Genomic DNA, 18,027 nt, shown 5'->3' with positions numbered 1-18,027 from the left:
TACACTATACTGTAGTCTATTAAGTGTGCGATAGCATTCTGTCTAAAATAAAATGTATATACCTTGATTAAAAAATATTTACTGCTAAAAAATGCTATCCATCATCTGACAACACAGGGTTGCCACAGATCTTCAATTTCTAAAAAATGCAAGTATCTGTGAAGTGCAATAAAGCGAGGTATGCCTATATAATATTTTGTCTAAACAAAGGTATTTATCACTAACAATTTGGAAACCATTAGAATAAATGATCTTTAAACACAAGTTACTAAGATTTTAATTGTAAATGTTTAATAGAAATACACAATCTTTAGCTTTCTCAGACAGCAATAAAGGGGTTTATAACAATCACTAAGAATACAAGATTCTGCCACAAAGATACAGCATAATCTGCTGTAGAGCTGATCTGCCCAATTACACATAGAAAGTCAGTTGAAAGAACACCAGAAATTAATACAAACAAATGTTGACAGAAGTTGCAGACATGCAAAATATCCTTCGGTGCAATGAACTTGTAAAAATATCAACCAGCCTATGCTAATCAGATGTTTTTACTTAGGTCAAACCAAGTTTCCATCTTGGGCTCAGAGAAACAGCATAACCCACTGAGTCCCCTTTCCCCCAAGAACAATGGGAATGGCAGAACAGAAAGAGCCATCATACCTTAAATTCTTATATACAAACATTACTTGGTTTACTTGGAATGTATTAGGGAAAACTGATGTTTTAGACAATGGCCAAATCATAGTGTCTAGATTTTTTTCAGTTCCTCTGCTGGTGGATTTCCTGCCAGGAATTGTTAAAGGCTCAGCTGGTGGTTCTCCAGCCAAAGTTCTCACTCTGTTTTCACTGTCCTACTGCAGACAGGTGAAACAACAGCAAAATAAAAAGCAGGTGTTTCTGAGGCCTATTCAAACAGTTCCACCAACTCACTCTGACACAAGTAAATGGACTAAGTCAATGCAGGGGAAGGAACACTGAGTTTTTTAGGTCTGTGCACAGCCTAAGACAGTTTCATAGGTATTTTTACTTGGCCTACTCTGATGTTTCCAGTTTGCCACAGGCTGCATGGCCAGTTTGACCCTTTTGATCCCTGTAGCAACATTTGCGTTTGGAACTCTTATAATCTCATTGTTTTCTAACTAATGTTTCATCTTTCTTTCGTGTTGAAAATAGTTCTGATTTAGCTAGGAATGAAATAAGTGATCTTGGTGTTCCAAGGTTCTGACTGGTTTCTCTCAAATCACCCTGTGCCTCTCCAGTGCCCACGCAGGTTAAGATGTTGTTAGAGAGACCAAAAGATTCAGAGGTAATATGTGTCCTCCAGGCCTACTCAGACTCAGAAATGTTTTATCAATGACTGAGTAAAACTCGATTTCCAGAAAATCAATGCCAACCCACTTAACAAGTAGCCCCTTGGGTACAGAATATATTAGGTCCTTGTCTGAGTCACTTTCACAGCCTCCTATACAGCAACATAGTCTTGCTTTTTTTTTTTCACAAGCAATAGCTGAAAAGAACAAATCCCAGCTATAAGAATGGCCAGTAGCTGGTAGCATCAGGGCACTGAAGAAGTATCTCTGGCCTGTGTGGAACAGACTGACTGGACATGGAGTGGGTGGGGGTAGGGCTGAGTCTTTTGCTGTCATTAACGGAATACACAGGAATGAACCTGTCATCAGGTATCAGGAATCCATGTCATGCAAGTACTACACTAAGATAATACAGTAAATTCAGGAATGTTACTGGGGAAAAAGGAAGATAGCCTCACTGAGAATTTAATCATTTAACTTTAAAAAAACTTTTACATCAGTACAAGAAGGTAAAACTGTAAGAATTATAGATTAGGCTCAAACTGGCAAGAAGTCATCTAGATCTCTCTTTTTAGTGGATCTTTTTCTTTTTTTGTCCAAAGCGCCGCCTGCGCTGTTTATAAAGATGACGGAAATTTATGTATAATCCTGAAAAAGAAAAGAGGCCAATTAGAAATGAGAATCTTTGTCTCTGTTTATAAGCAGAAGCTCTTGGGGCAGGACAGTCCCTAGTTGTCTGTTTTTCATATCCCACAGCCCTGTGCTTACTGCAGCTGCTCAGGAAGTACAACTTAGAACAAATATTAATAATGCACTAGAGACAATTCAATTTTTCCCCAGTGGGTTCTACAATTTAATTTTCTCCCATATTTTACTATGAAAAATTTCAAATATACAGAAGATTAAACCATTGTACAGTGAATACCACCTAGATTTAAACTTTAACTTTTTTTTACATTTACTTTATCACATACCCATTCCCATCTCATTCTTTATGTATTTCAATGTAAGCTGCAGACATCAGTACACTTCACCCCTAAAAATTTCATTAATTAGAGTTCAGTATTCTTTTTTTTCCTTTCTTTTAAGGTAGGATTTACATAAAACACACAAATCTGAAACAGAGAGAACCTAATTTTTAATTCAAGGCTATGCAATAATATGTATTAAGCAATAGCCTAAAAGGTATGAGACGCTTTTCTAGGAAGCACACAATTCAGTGAACTAGAAAAACACAGGATTTAAGAGCCAGAAGAAAATTTCAATCCTACGTGATCACTGAGTAGTTCTGCAGCTTAGTCTCACCTCAGTTTTCTCACCGTACAACAGGGTTTAAAACACTTATTTTACAGACATTGTGAGAGAACGTATGTTTGATCCATACACAAATATAACTGGTTGTTATACTGCTTCTAAATTACGTAGATTTAGGATTTATTTCATTCTGAAGAATAAGAACTACATATTCATTGTAGGCAAACTAAATATGAATACAGAACCTTGTAAGTTAGAATATGCAATAGCTTAAACAACACAAGGAAAAGCCACTAGAGTTAGTGCACATTAAAATACATCTACCTGGGACTTCTCTGGTGGTCTAGTGGTTACAACTCTGCGCTCCCAATGCAGGGGGCCCAGGTTCGATCCCTGGTCAGGGAACTAGATCCTGCATGCCACAACTAAAATCATGCCGCAACTAAAGATCCCGCATGCGGCAACAAAGATCCTGCATGCTGCAACTAAGACCCGGTGCAGCCAAATAAATAAGTAAATAATTTTAAAAATACATAAATAAAATACGTCTACCCTTATAGCTTTTTTAGTAAAATATTTTAAGGGTCTTTCCAACACTTATTCCTTTTTAACACTTTCAGTAGGCCCACCTCATGGAGCCTAATTACAGTAGTACTAGATTTATCCAGTAATAGAGGTAAAGAGCTCTTCTATGAGTACATTTTCCAAATTGAAGCTTACTCCCTTAAAGCGCCAAACGTTTTAACATTTTTGGTTTGAAATCTTTCTGAAATGGAAAAGAAGAACAAATGGAATAAAATTTAACCTTTGGCAGATGACCTGCCCCCATAATGTATATTATTTAACTGCACTTCGGCCATGTGCTGATTCCGAGGGGCTCCTAAAGGGTGTAGGTCTCTTCTCCCCCACTTCTAAATGACCAAGATCGGGAATTCCCTGGTGGTCCAGTGGTTAGGACTCCAGGCTTTCACTGCCAAGGGCCCGGGTTCAATCCCTGATTGGGGAACTAAGATCCCACAAGCCGCGCGGTGCGGATAAATAAATAAATAAATAACCAAGATAACTGGGCTTTCCAACTTCTTGGGTTTACTTTTTGTGGTCTCCCTCTCAGTCTGGGGAAGCCAGCCTCCAAGCTGGTCCCCAATAATCCCTACCTCCTGGTATTTCATACCCTTGTGTAGTCCCCTCCCACATTATACAAGGTTGATCTGTGTAAGAAAGAGAATACAGCAAAAGTGATACTATGTCGGGGCTTCCCTGGTGGCACAGTGGTTAAGAATCCACCTGCCATTGCAGGGGACGTGGGTTCGAGCCCTGGTCCGGGAAGATCCCACATGCTGCGGAGCAACTAAGCCCCCGTGCGCCACAACTACTGAGCCTGCATTCTAGAGCCCGGAAGCCACAACTACTGAAGTCCGCACGCCTAGAGCCCATGCTCCGCAACAAGAGAAGCCACCGCAATGAGAAGCCCGCACACCACAACAAAGAGTAGCCCCCGCTCGCCACAACTAGAGAAAGCCCGCGCGCAGCAACGAAGATCCAACACAGCCAACAAATAAATAAATAAATAATAAATTCTTCTTTAAAAAAAGTGATAGTATGTCACTTCTGAGTTTAGGTTATAAAAAGCAGTGTGGACATGATAGAAGTGCTAATTATCACTATAATGGCAATCTTATTACAATTGATAAATGTATCAAATCAACATGTTATACCTTAAAGTTATACAATGTTTTATGTCAAATATATTTCAATAATAAATAAATTTTTTAACGGCAAAAAAAGAAAGGCCGTGTGGCTTCTGCTTTCTTCCAGATCACTTGCTCTGGGGAGAAGCCATGTCATGAGCATCCGCGTGGAGAAGTACTATGGCAGGAAACTGAAGCCTCCTGTCCACAGCTACATAAGCGAGCTTGCAGCAGATCCTCCAGCCCCAGCCAAGTGTGCAGAAACTGTAGCCCCAGCTGAGCTGACAGCTTGACGAAACCTCATGGGCGTCCCTGAGCCAGGGCCACCCAGCTAGCCTACTTCCTGACTCTCAGAATACATGCGAGATAATAAATGTTTTCTGTCTTAGGCTGCTAAGTTTTGGGGTAATTTGTTACGCAGAAAAAGATAACCAGTATACTATCTGCTGTCACATCCTTCTGTTGCCAGGAGACCATACAGCCATACTTTAAGGCCACCTCAAGACTTGTGAAATACAACAGGGAGAAATATATGTAAGTATATTAAAATGTGTTAGAACTTCATCTAAAGTAAACAACCCTCATAATTAGGAAGGCTTTTAAATCTCTCATATTTGCAATAATTTAGGTTTACTTCTCTTTCCCTTCTTTTAGTGCTTAGTTTTTATGAGTTAAGGCAAAACTTTATGGTTTTATATAAAAGTAAACTAATAAATAAGCAACGCTTTATATGAGGAGTGGGGGGCTTTCCTATTGTTAGGTAGAAGCCTTCTGACGTCTCTTGGCTGCTCAGAGGCCTTTACTGCCTTCCCTCCTTGCTGCCAGCTGTATCACCACCTCTGTAATAATTCCTCTGGATAAGGGATCTGCTACTGAAATTAGTAGAAGTAAAATGAGCTTTTTATTCATTTTTTATTCAGTTTTAAAAGAGCTGCTTAAATTGTTTTAAACATGAAATATGGTGAAGTCCCAATGACCTAGAGCATTTCAAGAAGATAACTCAATCACTGGAGATGTGGGAAGAAATACTTCCACACATAGCATATTCTCCTAATGGGTCTGTTTTGCAAAGTAATCGTTCTCTAACTTATTTCTACTCTTTTGAAAGTAAGAATACTAATAAGGATTTTTAAAACTCTGAATCATTTAACTCTACCTTCTAAGAAGTAACAGAAAAAAGGTCTATTACAGAGCCAATACTTACCTAAAAATAATATTATAAGATAAATCTGAAGAAAAAAGGAAAATCTAACTTTGATTTTCACTGGATATGGCAATGTGAAGCTGAATCTTCCTGTTTCATTAAATATTGGAATGGACTGGATCACTGAGACGGCTGAAAAGCAGAAACAAGAATGTTTTAGAAGCAAATGAAATACAGTCACATCTACTGATAGAACCTTCTAACCCCTCAAAGTTTCTGGGTTTGTTGAAAATGCTTCTTCCTCCTCTTTGTACAATGGGCTCATGCCTCTTTTTTTTTCCCCCTAGCTTTCCTAGGAAATAAGCCTCCAAGCTGACAACAAGGATAAATGAGGAACAGTCACCTGATAGCACTGGGCTTCCTATTCCATAAAATGAAGAGAAAAATCCCTGACTCACTCACTAGGTGTTTGTCGTAATAAAATGAAGTCATCAATAAGAACTTGCTTTGGAAAATTAAAAGTACCATATAAATAGGAAGCATGCAGTGCATGACCACCCAGCTTCCAAACCTTAACAAAATGAGCTACTTCCTTGGAACAGTCTGGATACCAGGAGTATTGTGGCAGGAAGCCACTAGAAAGAAATTCTTGAAAAGTTCAACACCCATATTTCAGACTAAGGCTGGCAGAGGGAGGAAGAAAGATCTGGCCACCCTTGGAGCTAAGGTATAAAACCTAGAGTTCCTGAAAGTACCTTCTGCCAAACATCCCAGAGGATATAGGGGAATCCACATAGTGTAACGAAGCCATGTGAGCACCTTCCAATCCATGTCAATGCAGGAAAGCATGTAGAAGGGGTACCTATTGAAAATAAGGAATTAACATGTTAAAAGCCACTGAATGCAACCCTAGAACATCATTCAACAATAGTTTCACAATTAGCCACACATGGCTTCTTCTTAGCAGAATTATAAACTCCCATCATGCTCCTCCTCCAATCTTCAAAGGATATGAATTCTCAATAATGGCAGACTAAGTTTAGGTCTCAAAGAAACCCTCTATGAAAAGGTTCAGTATATAGAACAGGTGCTCAGAAGCATTTTGGCTTTATTCCTAGTTGATCTACATTCCAAGTAGGTAAAGATGACAGATACTTTGACAGACACTTTATCTCTGCATAAATGAACATTATGAAAATTAAAGTATACAAAAGACCTCTAATCTATGATCAGGAATACTCTATTTAAAAAGAGATAACATAAAAAAAGAAAGTTGCTTCCCCCCAAACAGTAAAAGTTAATATTAAGTACCTATAATCTCTTTCACCTTTGTGTTAAGTAGATTAGAGGGTATACTGGGTGCCATGGGATACAGACTCCATTTAAACACAGTCTAGGACTGCTGATGTCTTTTCTCCCTCTTAACTGTCAATTTTACCAAAATACCACCAAACCTAGAGCTGAGGAGTCAATTTGCAAAACCAACCCTCCACTTGACTGAAAAGCGAAGAAGTATGGAATAGGTATGGTCTGGTAAAGAAGAACACATCTACTCTAATTGGATCTTTTTATTTTTTTTAAGATATTTCTCCTATTGACAACTGAGAATGCAAGAATCAGATAAGAGGTCAATTCAAACTTCAGTAATCTTGTAGTAAAAGATTCATTTCTATCATCCCTTCTCGAAGGCTAGTCTTTACTGCTTCCATCCAACCTGGGATGCTCCTTCAGCCCCATGTTTCTTCAGCCCTTTCAAGAATTTTTCCATGTGAATGAGTCCTCTCTTTCTAACAAGACAGCAAGATCCTGAAGGGTAAGATCCTTTCATTTCTCTGGCTCTCTCCCTCTGCTCTCCAGTGCCCAGGCTGGTATGATGATCCATTGACTGTTTAAAAAAAAAAAACTGCCTCACCTTTACAGAGCACACAGATGCAGGTAGAACTCTCCACACACAGAGCCTTAATCTCAAATCAAATGAGACTCTGGATAAGACAGCAACTCCCTCAAGAAGAGAGGTGCTCCAGAGTGGGAGAAGCACTCAAACACCATCCTGGCATTTCTACCCACCTCAAAATTTCAGCTGTGCTCCATGTATAAAACACAAAGAAAACCACAGCTTTGTTTTGCATTTCTTCCATGGTGCCAAAGACGATAAACAAAATGAAGTTTCTTCCAAGAAGCTATTAAAAGGACCCAAAAGAGAGAAAGAAGTTTTAAAATATATTTTTAAAAAACAACATATAAATGTATTATCTGAAACGTAACCCCACTAAATTCAAGGTAAATAGAAAAAGACTGAGAAAACTTAGAACAAGTTAAAGTGCCCAAGCCAGTATTTGTGGACAGACGTGTGTGTGTGTGTGTGTGTGTGTGTGTGTGTGTGTGTGTGTGTGTGTGTGTGTGTGTGTGTATTACACACGTTCAAACGCAGTTTAAAGAATACTGCCAAGTGAGTATCTGTGTCTGCCTAACATAAGTTAAGAAACAGAACGTTACCAGTGTGGCACACTCCCTCCCTCCCCATAGTAAGTAACTACTATCTTTTTTTTTTTTTTTTTTTTAATATTTATTTATTTTTGGCTGCTTTGGGTCTTAGGTGCAGCATGCGGGATCTTTCGTTGAGGCATGCAGGCTTCTCTCTAGTTGTGGCGCGCGGGCTTAGTTGCCCGACCAGGGATCGAAACTTCGTCCCCTGTATTGGAAGGCAGATTCTTAACCACTGGACCACCAGGGAAGTCCCAGTAACTACTATCTTGCGTTAACCATTCCACTGCTTGTCTTTATAGTTTTACTACTTATGTATGTATTCCTCAACAGTATATTGTTTCATTCTGCTTGATTTTAAACTTTCTGAAATCATACTCTATGTATTATACTCTGACTTGCTTCTTACTCAATGTGACAGTCCCAAGATTCATCCATGTTGGCACATGTGGTATTGCCCAACTCCAAAAGGCTTCACTCACATTGTATTCTACACGAATGGCATGCCCTGGAGGCATGTGATGTGATGACACCGAACCTATCTTGCCCTAGAAATTCTACCCTGATGCTTATTTGTACTAGTCTTTGACATAAAAAAGTATTATTCCATATTAGTGGGTCACTCACTATCCACTTTTATTTTTTTGAACTAAACAAAACAACCTCTTTCCAAGGACGGAAAACCAAGAAATAACAAGGCTACTGTATTAACATCCTTTACCATGCAACTGATACTATCAGAATGCCAGAGCTGATATGCCAGAAAAGGGTTGAACTATAAAAACAGCATCCAGAAGCGACTAGCCAACAGTCACCTGATTCCCCGAGTCTGGGTTGGTGGTATCTAATAATGTGTAACTGCATAGTTAGGGAACAAGGCAAGGAGGCTGAAAGACTTTGATGTCCCATTCCTAATAGCAATCTTCCAAATATTAGGAAACAACCTAGATGTACTGGGGGTGGGGGGGAAACTCCCCACATGAGTCAGAAGAGCCACCTTCATACATGGAAGAAAGTCCAAAGTGAAGAGAGTTCCCAGGTATTACACCACCTTCATTGACCTGAGGTGGTAGGAGACCAGGCACACCCCTATCTAAGAAGAGGTTAGGGTTTTCCACTCCTGCCTGAGAATCAAGCTTCCCTAGTTTTAAAGCTCTTTTTATAACTTTGTGATATCACGAAGATATTATAAACAATAAAATAGACCTGAAATGGCAAAAGTCTATTTTTAAAAATATCCCTCAGGTTTCACATTTTCCAACTTGTTCAGATAAAACAATGCTATTCCTGTGCAAATAGGTATTTTTACTAACTGAGACTTCCCAGCAAAGTGTGGATACCTACTAAATAAACATTGAAACCTTTCATTCCCCACCCTCGAGCTCAACTGTTCAATACCTGGAAAAGAGAAGGTATCACTGATGACTTAGTGACTCCAATTGCTGCATTGATAGCTTCCACAACTGCCAGCATCTGGCAGAAATACATCATGTCAGCCACGGTGTGGAACGTGTCATAGAAGGACTCTATGGGACAAATACACATTAAGGGTAAATCAACCAGCAAATTCCAACAGAAGTATTTTGCAAACTAGATAACTCTTTACACGAAAGGAATTTTAGGAAAAGTATGATAAACATCCAGTCAGATTCAAGTTCACTATTCACCCCTCCATGGGCCTGAAGAGTAAATTCTACTGTTTACCAGAAAGTTAACACATAAACCCTGTATGCCCTTCTCAGTTTTAAAAGGCAAGAAGAGACACATACCTAGACTTCACTCAGTTATTATATGCTGAAAAATCTATGTATCAAGCACAACGATAATTCTTTTCAGATCCATTATCTCATTTAATTTAAAGCTAAAACTATATCACATATATCAACTGCAACCTAGCCTTTTAAAATCTCAAAAATTGTACAATCAAATAAATGCAGAAGTATAAAAGTACAGAATAAAATTTTCAAAAACCTTAATTGTATTTATATATTTAATCCTATTAATTCTTATTGAGAACCTATCCTAACTTAAAAATCTAAAATGAAAAAAGAACAAAAGTTTAGCAACAAGATTTTTCTCTGAAATATTACAGATTTCTAAGTGCATTAAAACAGAAACGAGGCTTCCCTGGTGGCGCAGTGGTTGAGGGTCTGCCTGCCAATGCAAGGGGCACGGGTTCGAGCCCTGGTCTGGGAAGATCCCACATGCCGTGGAGCCACTGGGCCCGTGAGCCACAACTACTGAGCCTGTGCGTCTGGAGCCTGTGCTCCGCAACAAGAGAGGCCGCGATAGTGAGAGGCCCGCGCACCGCGATGAAGAGTGGCCCCCGCTTGCCACAGCTAGAGAAAGCCCTCGCACAGAAACGGAGACCCAACACAGCCATAAATTAATAAATAAATAAAATTAAAAGACACAAAACCAAAACTGACTTAAAAAAAAAAAAAAAACAGAAATGGTATAAACCTAAGAGTATGGAAAGTTTGAGTAAACCATAGTATATCTATTTCATGGAATATTACATAACAATTTAAATGACAGTTATTCCTTATGTGAGGACAACAAATGTGGTATCAATTTGGAGTGGTCCATAATTTAATATCCTTCACTTTTCATACTGATCCTCACTTGACATCCTGCATTCCTACATTCCTCTTTGCAGTGTTTCTCAACCAGGGCACCACTGACATTTTGGGCAAGACAGTTCTTTGTCCTGCACATTGTAGAAGGTTGTAGGATTCTTGCCTCTCTGCCTATTAAAGTAGTGCCTCTAAGAAATGGCAGAGTTAGGCACCTTACCAACAAAGATGACACTGCAGGCACCTCAAAAGAATACAGTTTAAATATCAAATGAATAAAACAAGCCCCTTGCAAAAACTAAAAAAACTCTCTAATATTTTCGCGAAAATGATCCACTTTACAATCCTGCTACAAAGTCAAATGCAAAAAAATGAAGAATGGTATATAGTGTTATTGCATAATTTTGCCGGAAAAATTCCACCAATGAGTAAGTTCAAAATTTGACCAATTCTTTTCTTTGAAGAAGTAACACAAAATTACAATTTAAATTTTTCTATATATAAGATAAAAAATGTATTCATAATTTTAAATGTCCCTTGTCAAGACAAAATCCCAATCAAATGTTTCTGTTGCCATTTACAATGAAATTCTGGTATCCTTTTTCAGGGGATTCACTTATTAATTTCTTGGACAAATTATCTTTGAAAAATGAGGTTCTCCATTACTTTGAACTAGAAAGTTGTGACTTAAGATTCGGCATATGGTAAATAAAAATAAGATCTTGCTGCTTTGCCTCTGATTTTATGGGAAATTCATCCTTGTTTCAATTCAGGAATAGAAATCTGATTTCTAAAATGACTGTTATAAAGAATATTAATAACATTAACACGCTTATAATACTGTTTTAAAAACAAGATGCAAAATTGTACACACAGTATGACTATAATTTTTAACTGCAGGAGAAAAAAAAGACTAAAAGGAAACATATGGAAATATTAACAGTGATGGACAATGGCTTATTCACCTCCCCTTCCATCCCACCGCACCTCCTCTCTGGTTTTCTCCCATTTTCCAAATGTACTTAAATCAGCCCAATTACTTTTATGATTTGAAAAAACTTTTTAAAAGTTCTAAAAGGCACTCATATGTTAATGGATATAGATTTAAATAGTGGTAGTATAAAATAGTATACTCTTTCTGGGCAGTATAAATCAGAATCCTTAAAAACAATCTGCCCCTAACACATTGTAAAGCAACTATACTCCAATAAAAATTCATTTAAAATAAATAAATAAAATAAGATAAAATAAAAATAAAAATAATCTGCCCTTTAATCTCGTAATTCCACTTTAGGAACTGTTCCTAAGAAAGTTATATGGGTTTAGAAAGATATACAACAAGGTGTCAAGAATCTGTTGCTCTGATAGATGGGATTATGGTAGAGCTTTTGTTTTATTTAAGTCTTTAAGTAATTAACACATTTTAATAATTAGAAAATTTTTTTAATTTAATAAAAAAGTATTAATAGAGAGACAAGAGTTTCTACATAAACCTAAGAGTTTGCTATTTCCTTAGCATGAGAAGTTTAGCACATACATGTTTACGTGATAAAAACAAGTACATGTGTAGAATTTGCCATTCACCAACATCCTTTATTCAAAAAGATAATTGCAAAGGGCAAACTATGACCCTGGGTACCAGGCCCAGGTCCTTATTATACCTTTGAGGACAGATAAGAGAAGAATTACACCAGCAGCTCCATTCCAGTAGGTGGTTTAGGAAGGGGCTCAGAGCCAAAATAGAAATTACAAATCCAGGCAGCTTAAACACATGACCCAGATGACTTAGCAGCTTTTGGAGTGGATCACCTAACAGCTAGCAGGCTTGAACATTCAGAATCGATCCAACTATGTTAGGTTAAATAAATTATTTATGAATTTGAATGTACCTAGTCATTCCATGGGACTTGTGATAAATTCATACTAGTAAGAGCTACAGATCTGAGAACAACTGTCTGAGACTTCGTTTCTTTAAATAACTCATCTGTAGACCTCTGGTTACACATGACTATAAGATACTAGGCATTTGGGAAGTTGTTCACTAGCCTGCTACTGTGCTTTGCAGAATTCCAAGGTATTAAGAAGGCTGGAAAAACAACGTGCACTTCTTTCGCAAGAATCTGGAGCTAACTGCAATTCACCTTTACAAAACTCAGATGGGAAAATTTAGGACTGAAGAGTAAAATAGTCTACAGGATTTTTTTCTCTTTTTAAATAGTTTATATTTTCCATTATGCTTATATTTTTCCTCATATTTACTTTAAAAAATAAGGAAAAAATTTTAAATGATCTTTTCAAACCATTTGAAAATGGTGCCTTTTCTTCCAATCATTTCACATTTATTGGTTCAGTTTTTTTCTCCTTTTTATATTGGTGTGATCAAACTGGAAAAACAAATTTATATGTTACCTTTTTAGCCCATCATAATTATTCTTCCATATTATTATAACCTCTTTAAATACTTTATATTTGCTTTACAACATTCCACTGAGTGAACAATCTAAACCAATCCTTCAGTGATGGACATTTAGGTAGTTTGTAATTTGTCACTAATACAAATAATGCCATAAATGTGTATCTTTTTGAAAAAGCTTTTCTTGTAGTTTCAATTATTTCTTTAGAACATATTTCCAGAAATGAAATAACCAAGTTCAAGGCTATGAACAGTTAAGGTTCTCAATGCACCTTGCAAAATGATTTTCCCAAAGAGTTGCTGTACTTATGGACCCTCCCAGTAGCCACTGTTGTCTTTGTTTTAGCATATGTTATCTTGAATTAGGTGTCTTTTACAACTTTGCAAAATTGATACATAAAAAATAATATTTTTCATTTCCTTCACCATTACTGAGTTAAACATTTTGTTGTGTGCTGAATTAGTTTTATTTCCTCTTATGAACAGCCTGTATATGACCCTTATTTATCTATTGGGTGGAATTTTCACATTTTAAAATCAATTTGTACAAGTTCTTTATATGTAAAAAAAAAACAACCCTTGCCGATATTTGTTGCAATTTTCCACCAACCCTCCATCCCCATTTTGCTCAACTCAATATGCTTTTAATCTTTAATGTTGTTTTGGCTGGATGTTTTTACATATATAGAAATTTAGGCATTTTATGTAGTCAAATACATTGACCTTTTTCTTCATGATTTCTTCTATCACTTTTAAGGTTAGAAACTCCTAACCCTCCACATGTGATTTTATAAAAATTTACTTTATCTTCTATTATGACTTAACTTTTTGATATATGGCTCCTAAATCCTTTGGGGGGATTTATTTTTGTATACAGTGTGAGAAGAGTCAAACAGATTATCTGCCTCCCAAACCTAACCAATTTTCCTTGGAAACATTTTCCATCTAATAAAAAAAAAAAATGATTGGAAAGTATTTTCCCTTCCACTGATTCATGATTCCTTTTTTTTATCATATCCATAATCTGGAGATAGATATATATATATAAAACATAAGACCTATTTCTGAGCCACTTAATCTGCTCTATTAATTAGTCTATTCTTATACTAGCACTACACTATTTTAATTACATTCTTTCATATCAGGTAGAGAAAGTCCTCTCCCATTACCCTTTCTTCCCTCAAATTTTATTATCTATTTATTGTTCACAATAAAATTTCAGAATACTTTAGATCACATTCTCAAAAATGTTCTGTTGTCATTTACTTTGGCCAGAATTCTGTTAAACATATAAATTAATTTAGCAAGAACTAATATCTTTTTTTTTAATATAAATTTTTATTTATTTTATTTATTTATTTTTGGCTGAGTTGAGTCTTCGTTGCTGTGCGTGGGCTTTCTCTAGTTGCGGCGAGCGGGGGCTACTCTTCATTACAGTGCGTGGGCTTCTCATTGCGGTGGCTTCTCTTGTTGCGGAGCATGGGCTCTAGGCGCGCAGGCCTCAGTAGTTGTGGCACGGGGGCTCAGTAGTTGCAGCTCATGGGCTCTAGAGCGCAGGCTCACTAGTTGTGGCGCACGGGCTTAGTTGCTCTGTGGCATGTGGGATCTTCCCAGACCAGGGCTCAAACCTATGTCCCCTGCCTTGGCAGGCAGATTCTTAACCATTGCGCCACCAGGGAAGCCCCAAGAACTAATATCTTTATGATAGTCTTTTCATTCAGTTTTACAATAGTCCATTTAGTCTATTTAGGCTCCAAAGGGGTGAGATCCCTTAAGGACTTGTATAACTTTGACACTGTGAGTATCACATCAATTTATTTAGTTATAAATGAACTATCAAGCAGTGAATAAGAAAGGGATGTCAGCCCAAGATGTACCCCTGGCTAGCTGTGTGGATGTGGATCATTTCTTTGACCATCTCCAAGCCTGTTTTCTCATCTATTAAATGGACAGAACATCCAGTCTGCCTGTTTCACAAGGCCAAGGGAAGTGAAAGATGTGAACATACAATGAAAGGCATGAAGTGCTACACAAATATGGTGGGGGGGTAGGGGGTGGGAGTGGTGGTATTGTTAATACCAAAGGCAGAGACTGTTACTTTTGGTGAATAGGGGGCCAAACTACTGAAAAAAGAAAACTAGCCTTGAAATTTTGCACTTGCCTTTTCCCAAGATAAGGAACCGCACAGTCATGTTGACAAATATCCAGGAGAATCCCAAGAACTGCACTAGATTATACATGAACAGGTATCCTTTCTTCAAGCTTGCAAGAGCTGAAAAGCAAAGCAAGGTGGTAAGCTGTTAAAAGCAGTAGTCATAGCAGGAGATGGGTATGTGCGGCATACTCGGATGACTTCATCCCTCTTTACTACTTGGGTGCCCTAAGCTCCCCCAAAAATACCTGGCCCAGGTCTGCAACAACCTGGGCTCCTGGTCCCACAGAAAAACAGATAAGGAAAAATTATAAGGAACACTGTAGTCCAAGGTATGTGTTCAGCAGTCTTTCCCCTCACAGCATTGAAGAGTAAGTATACAGACTTAACAAATCCAAGAGGGAAAAAGAAAAATTACTTCTGGCAAAGAATGACTGACTAGCTAAGGAGGCATTAAAAGGAAATAAAGCTATACTCAGCTCTTGCTCTTGTCATCTTAATATAATCTACAGTTTCTTCTTTTCTAGAATTTTTTTAGGTCATGTAGGTCAAACTAGCTCAAAGAGATAGAAACTGTAATTAAAAAATTCTGATATTTGCTCATATATCCATCTAAACAAGCATTAACTGAATACCTACAATATACAAGATACTGTGAGTAGCACTACTGAGATTCAAGGATGGTTAAGACATGATGCTGCCCTCAAAGAGTTTACAATCTAAAAACCATATTACAAGATTGAGAGTGATAGGTAATGTCTTGTGAAAATTTCAAGGTGAGAAAAATGACTTTAGGCTGGAGAAGCATGTATCAGGCAAGTCTGCATGGCTGAGATGGTATCTTATCTGGGCTTTGAAAGATGGTAGAATGAGGATATAACCAAAGGAGGAAAATTACAAACCAAGAGGCAGGAAGGAGAGTAAGGGACATTAATTTTGTCTGCAGCCTAAGAGTTTGTGAAGACAGAGCCAACTATGGAATTAAGGAAGGAGTAAGGAGCTTAGACAGAGTCATGGCTGAGTCAAAGGAGTAGGGCAAAGGAAAGGATAATTCTTGAGAAGAACTACAGAGTTCGGGTGTTGCTGCTACATATGTATTCCTACCTACATATTTTTGTAGCCACATATCAATGTTGCTACAGAGATATTCTGCATAGACACTTGGTTGATGCTCAAATAATCACGATTAGTGTGGTCAATCAAAAATAGCCTTATCCTAAGGGGCCAAAAAAGTCAGACTTGTAGCAACATTTAACTAATTAAATTTTTTTACTTCAAAACTACAAAAATTTATTACACTTCCCCATATATAGAACTTCTTTCATCAGGAAACTTTACGAATTTAGATAAAACTGTTAAAGCTTTTTCTAAGATCCTCAAAAATCCATATATAAGAATTTTTACATATTTCAGAAGTTTATCCCTCTAAAACACCAAAAAGTTAATTCAAATCTCAAGGTGGCCTTTTTATGTTGTTATTCTTCACCTTCACTAATCCTCTCCCCTCCTCTGCTTTTCTAAAGCAGAAAATTCCTCTAAATTAGTGGTTATTCAATTTTTTTAAAAAGCAATAAAATGTCTTTTTCAAAGGAAACTTTATTCAGAACCCTAATACATAAAACACAAAAGCCAAGCTGCTCTGATTGAAGTAGACCTGCTTGCTTGGCCTATCCCTCCCTCCAAAGCATCTCTGGAAACCCCTGGGGTACCATGGAACATAGTTTGAAGACCACTGCTCTAAAACTTTCCCCTTTCCTACTTATGGCATGCCAAATAAGTGCCACTAAAACTGAAAAAGTTCAATTTAGGACATACGAGAAACCCTTATCTTATTCTACTTTTCAGCATTAGTTTTGTATAGACCTGCATGGTCCTCCTACTAGAACGGAAGCTCTTTGAGCACAGGTGCTCTGATGGAGTCACTGGCTCCACATCTCAAGGGCCTAGTGCAATGCTTTCCATACGCCACAAATGTTAAGATAGCTGCTGAATTTAATCTACGATACCCAGACGATAATACACTTACAGAGCTTCTTGCTTGGGTAGAAACAGAAATAGAACTGGATTTTTAAAAGGTTAATGAACAGCAGGACTATACAGAATACTTTCCATCTTTAAGGCTGACAACCACAGCCATTATGATCTCAGTTGGGACAAAAACACCAGGCTGGAAGAAGTGCAATCATGGACCTATGCAGTAATCTCCACACCTCTGCAGGACTTGCTGCCACCTAGCACCCACCTATTAGGCCAGTCCAGGAGACTGAGGTTCTTCCATTCTGCTATACCAACCTTGGTGTACTCATATGATGTTCGGCCCCCAACAGAAGGAAAACCTTAAAAGTAAGACTTGTGATGTGGGTGTGCACAGCTTAAGCATTGGACATTAAGGATTTCTCATAAACTCCCCTACACAATGCGAGCACCCCTGTCACATCACACTCATCTATACCCCCATCTCTGTCACAAGTTAACTGGTAACTACCACAGCAGCAAGGCCAACTTACTTTCAGGGGAGCCTTGGCTTTCAATTCTGAGTTTATTTAGGCGTTCTTCTTCCTAGAATTAGGACAGAAGTTTTCCAAGAACACAAGTTAGACTACTGTATAGCACAGGGAACTACATTCAATATCCTGTGATAAACCGTAATGGAAAGGAATGTGAAAAAGAATATATATATGTATAACTGAGTCACTTTACTATATAGCAGTAATTAACACAACATTGTATTTCAACTATACTTCAATAAAAAATAAATTTAAAAAAAAAAGAACACAAGTTAGAATTTCCAGATGCTTGCAGAAGTCCCCATGCTGGATAAGTGATCTGGCTCCCTCATAGCCACCTCCTTGCTTCCTTGGGGAAAATGTCCTAGCTCATGGTGCCAAAAAGCCTGACTCCTGACTGGGTAGCACTGGTATCACAGAATGCCCATCCAATGCTCACAGAATTAAACCAACCAGCTGGCTTCCAAACTACAAAGTGGGCAGCCTTAAAATCCTG

General features: G+C 37.7%; 1 protein-coding gene across 1 annotated transcript in view; it reads right to left on the bottom strand.

Moving 5' to 3' along the window:
- Positions 1-269: 269 nt before the first annotated feature.
- Positions 270-18,027, bottom strand: part of HACD3 (3-hydroxyacyl-CoA dehydratase 3) — a 32,293-nt gene continuing 14,535 nt past the window's right edge. The window contains exons 5-11 of the mRNA XM_082383453.1: positions 17,532-17,583; positions 15,034-15,144; positions 9,282-9,409; positions 7,467-7,579; positions 6,155-6,261; positions 5,460-5,591; positions 270-1,961 (exon numbers count right to left, since the gene is read on the bottom strand). Coding sequence (XP_082239579.1) covers positions 1,885-1,961; positions 5,460-5,591; positions 6,155-6,261; positions 7,467-7,579; positions 9,282-9,409; positions 15,034-15,144; positions 17,532-17,583 — 720 coding nt within the window. The 3' untranslated portion in view covers positions 270-1,884. The remainder of the gene's footprint in view (positions 1,962-5,459; positions 5,592-6,154; positions 6,262-7,466; positions 7,580-9,281; positions 9,410-15,033; positions 15,145-17,531; positions 17,584-18,027) is intronic.

Source organism: Balaenoptera borealis (assembly GCF_965194805.1).
Source record: "Balaenoptera borealis genome assembly, chromosome: 3".
Taxonomy (NCBI): domain Eukaryota; kingdom Metazoa; phylum Chordata; class Mammalia; order Artiodactyla; family Balaenopteridae; genus Balaenoptera; species Balaenoptera borealis.
Note: the sequence above shows the minus strand (reverse complement) of the source record. Positions and strands in the feature narration are given on the sequence as shown.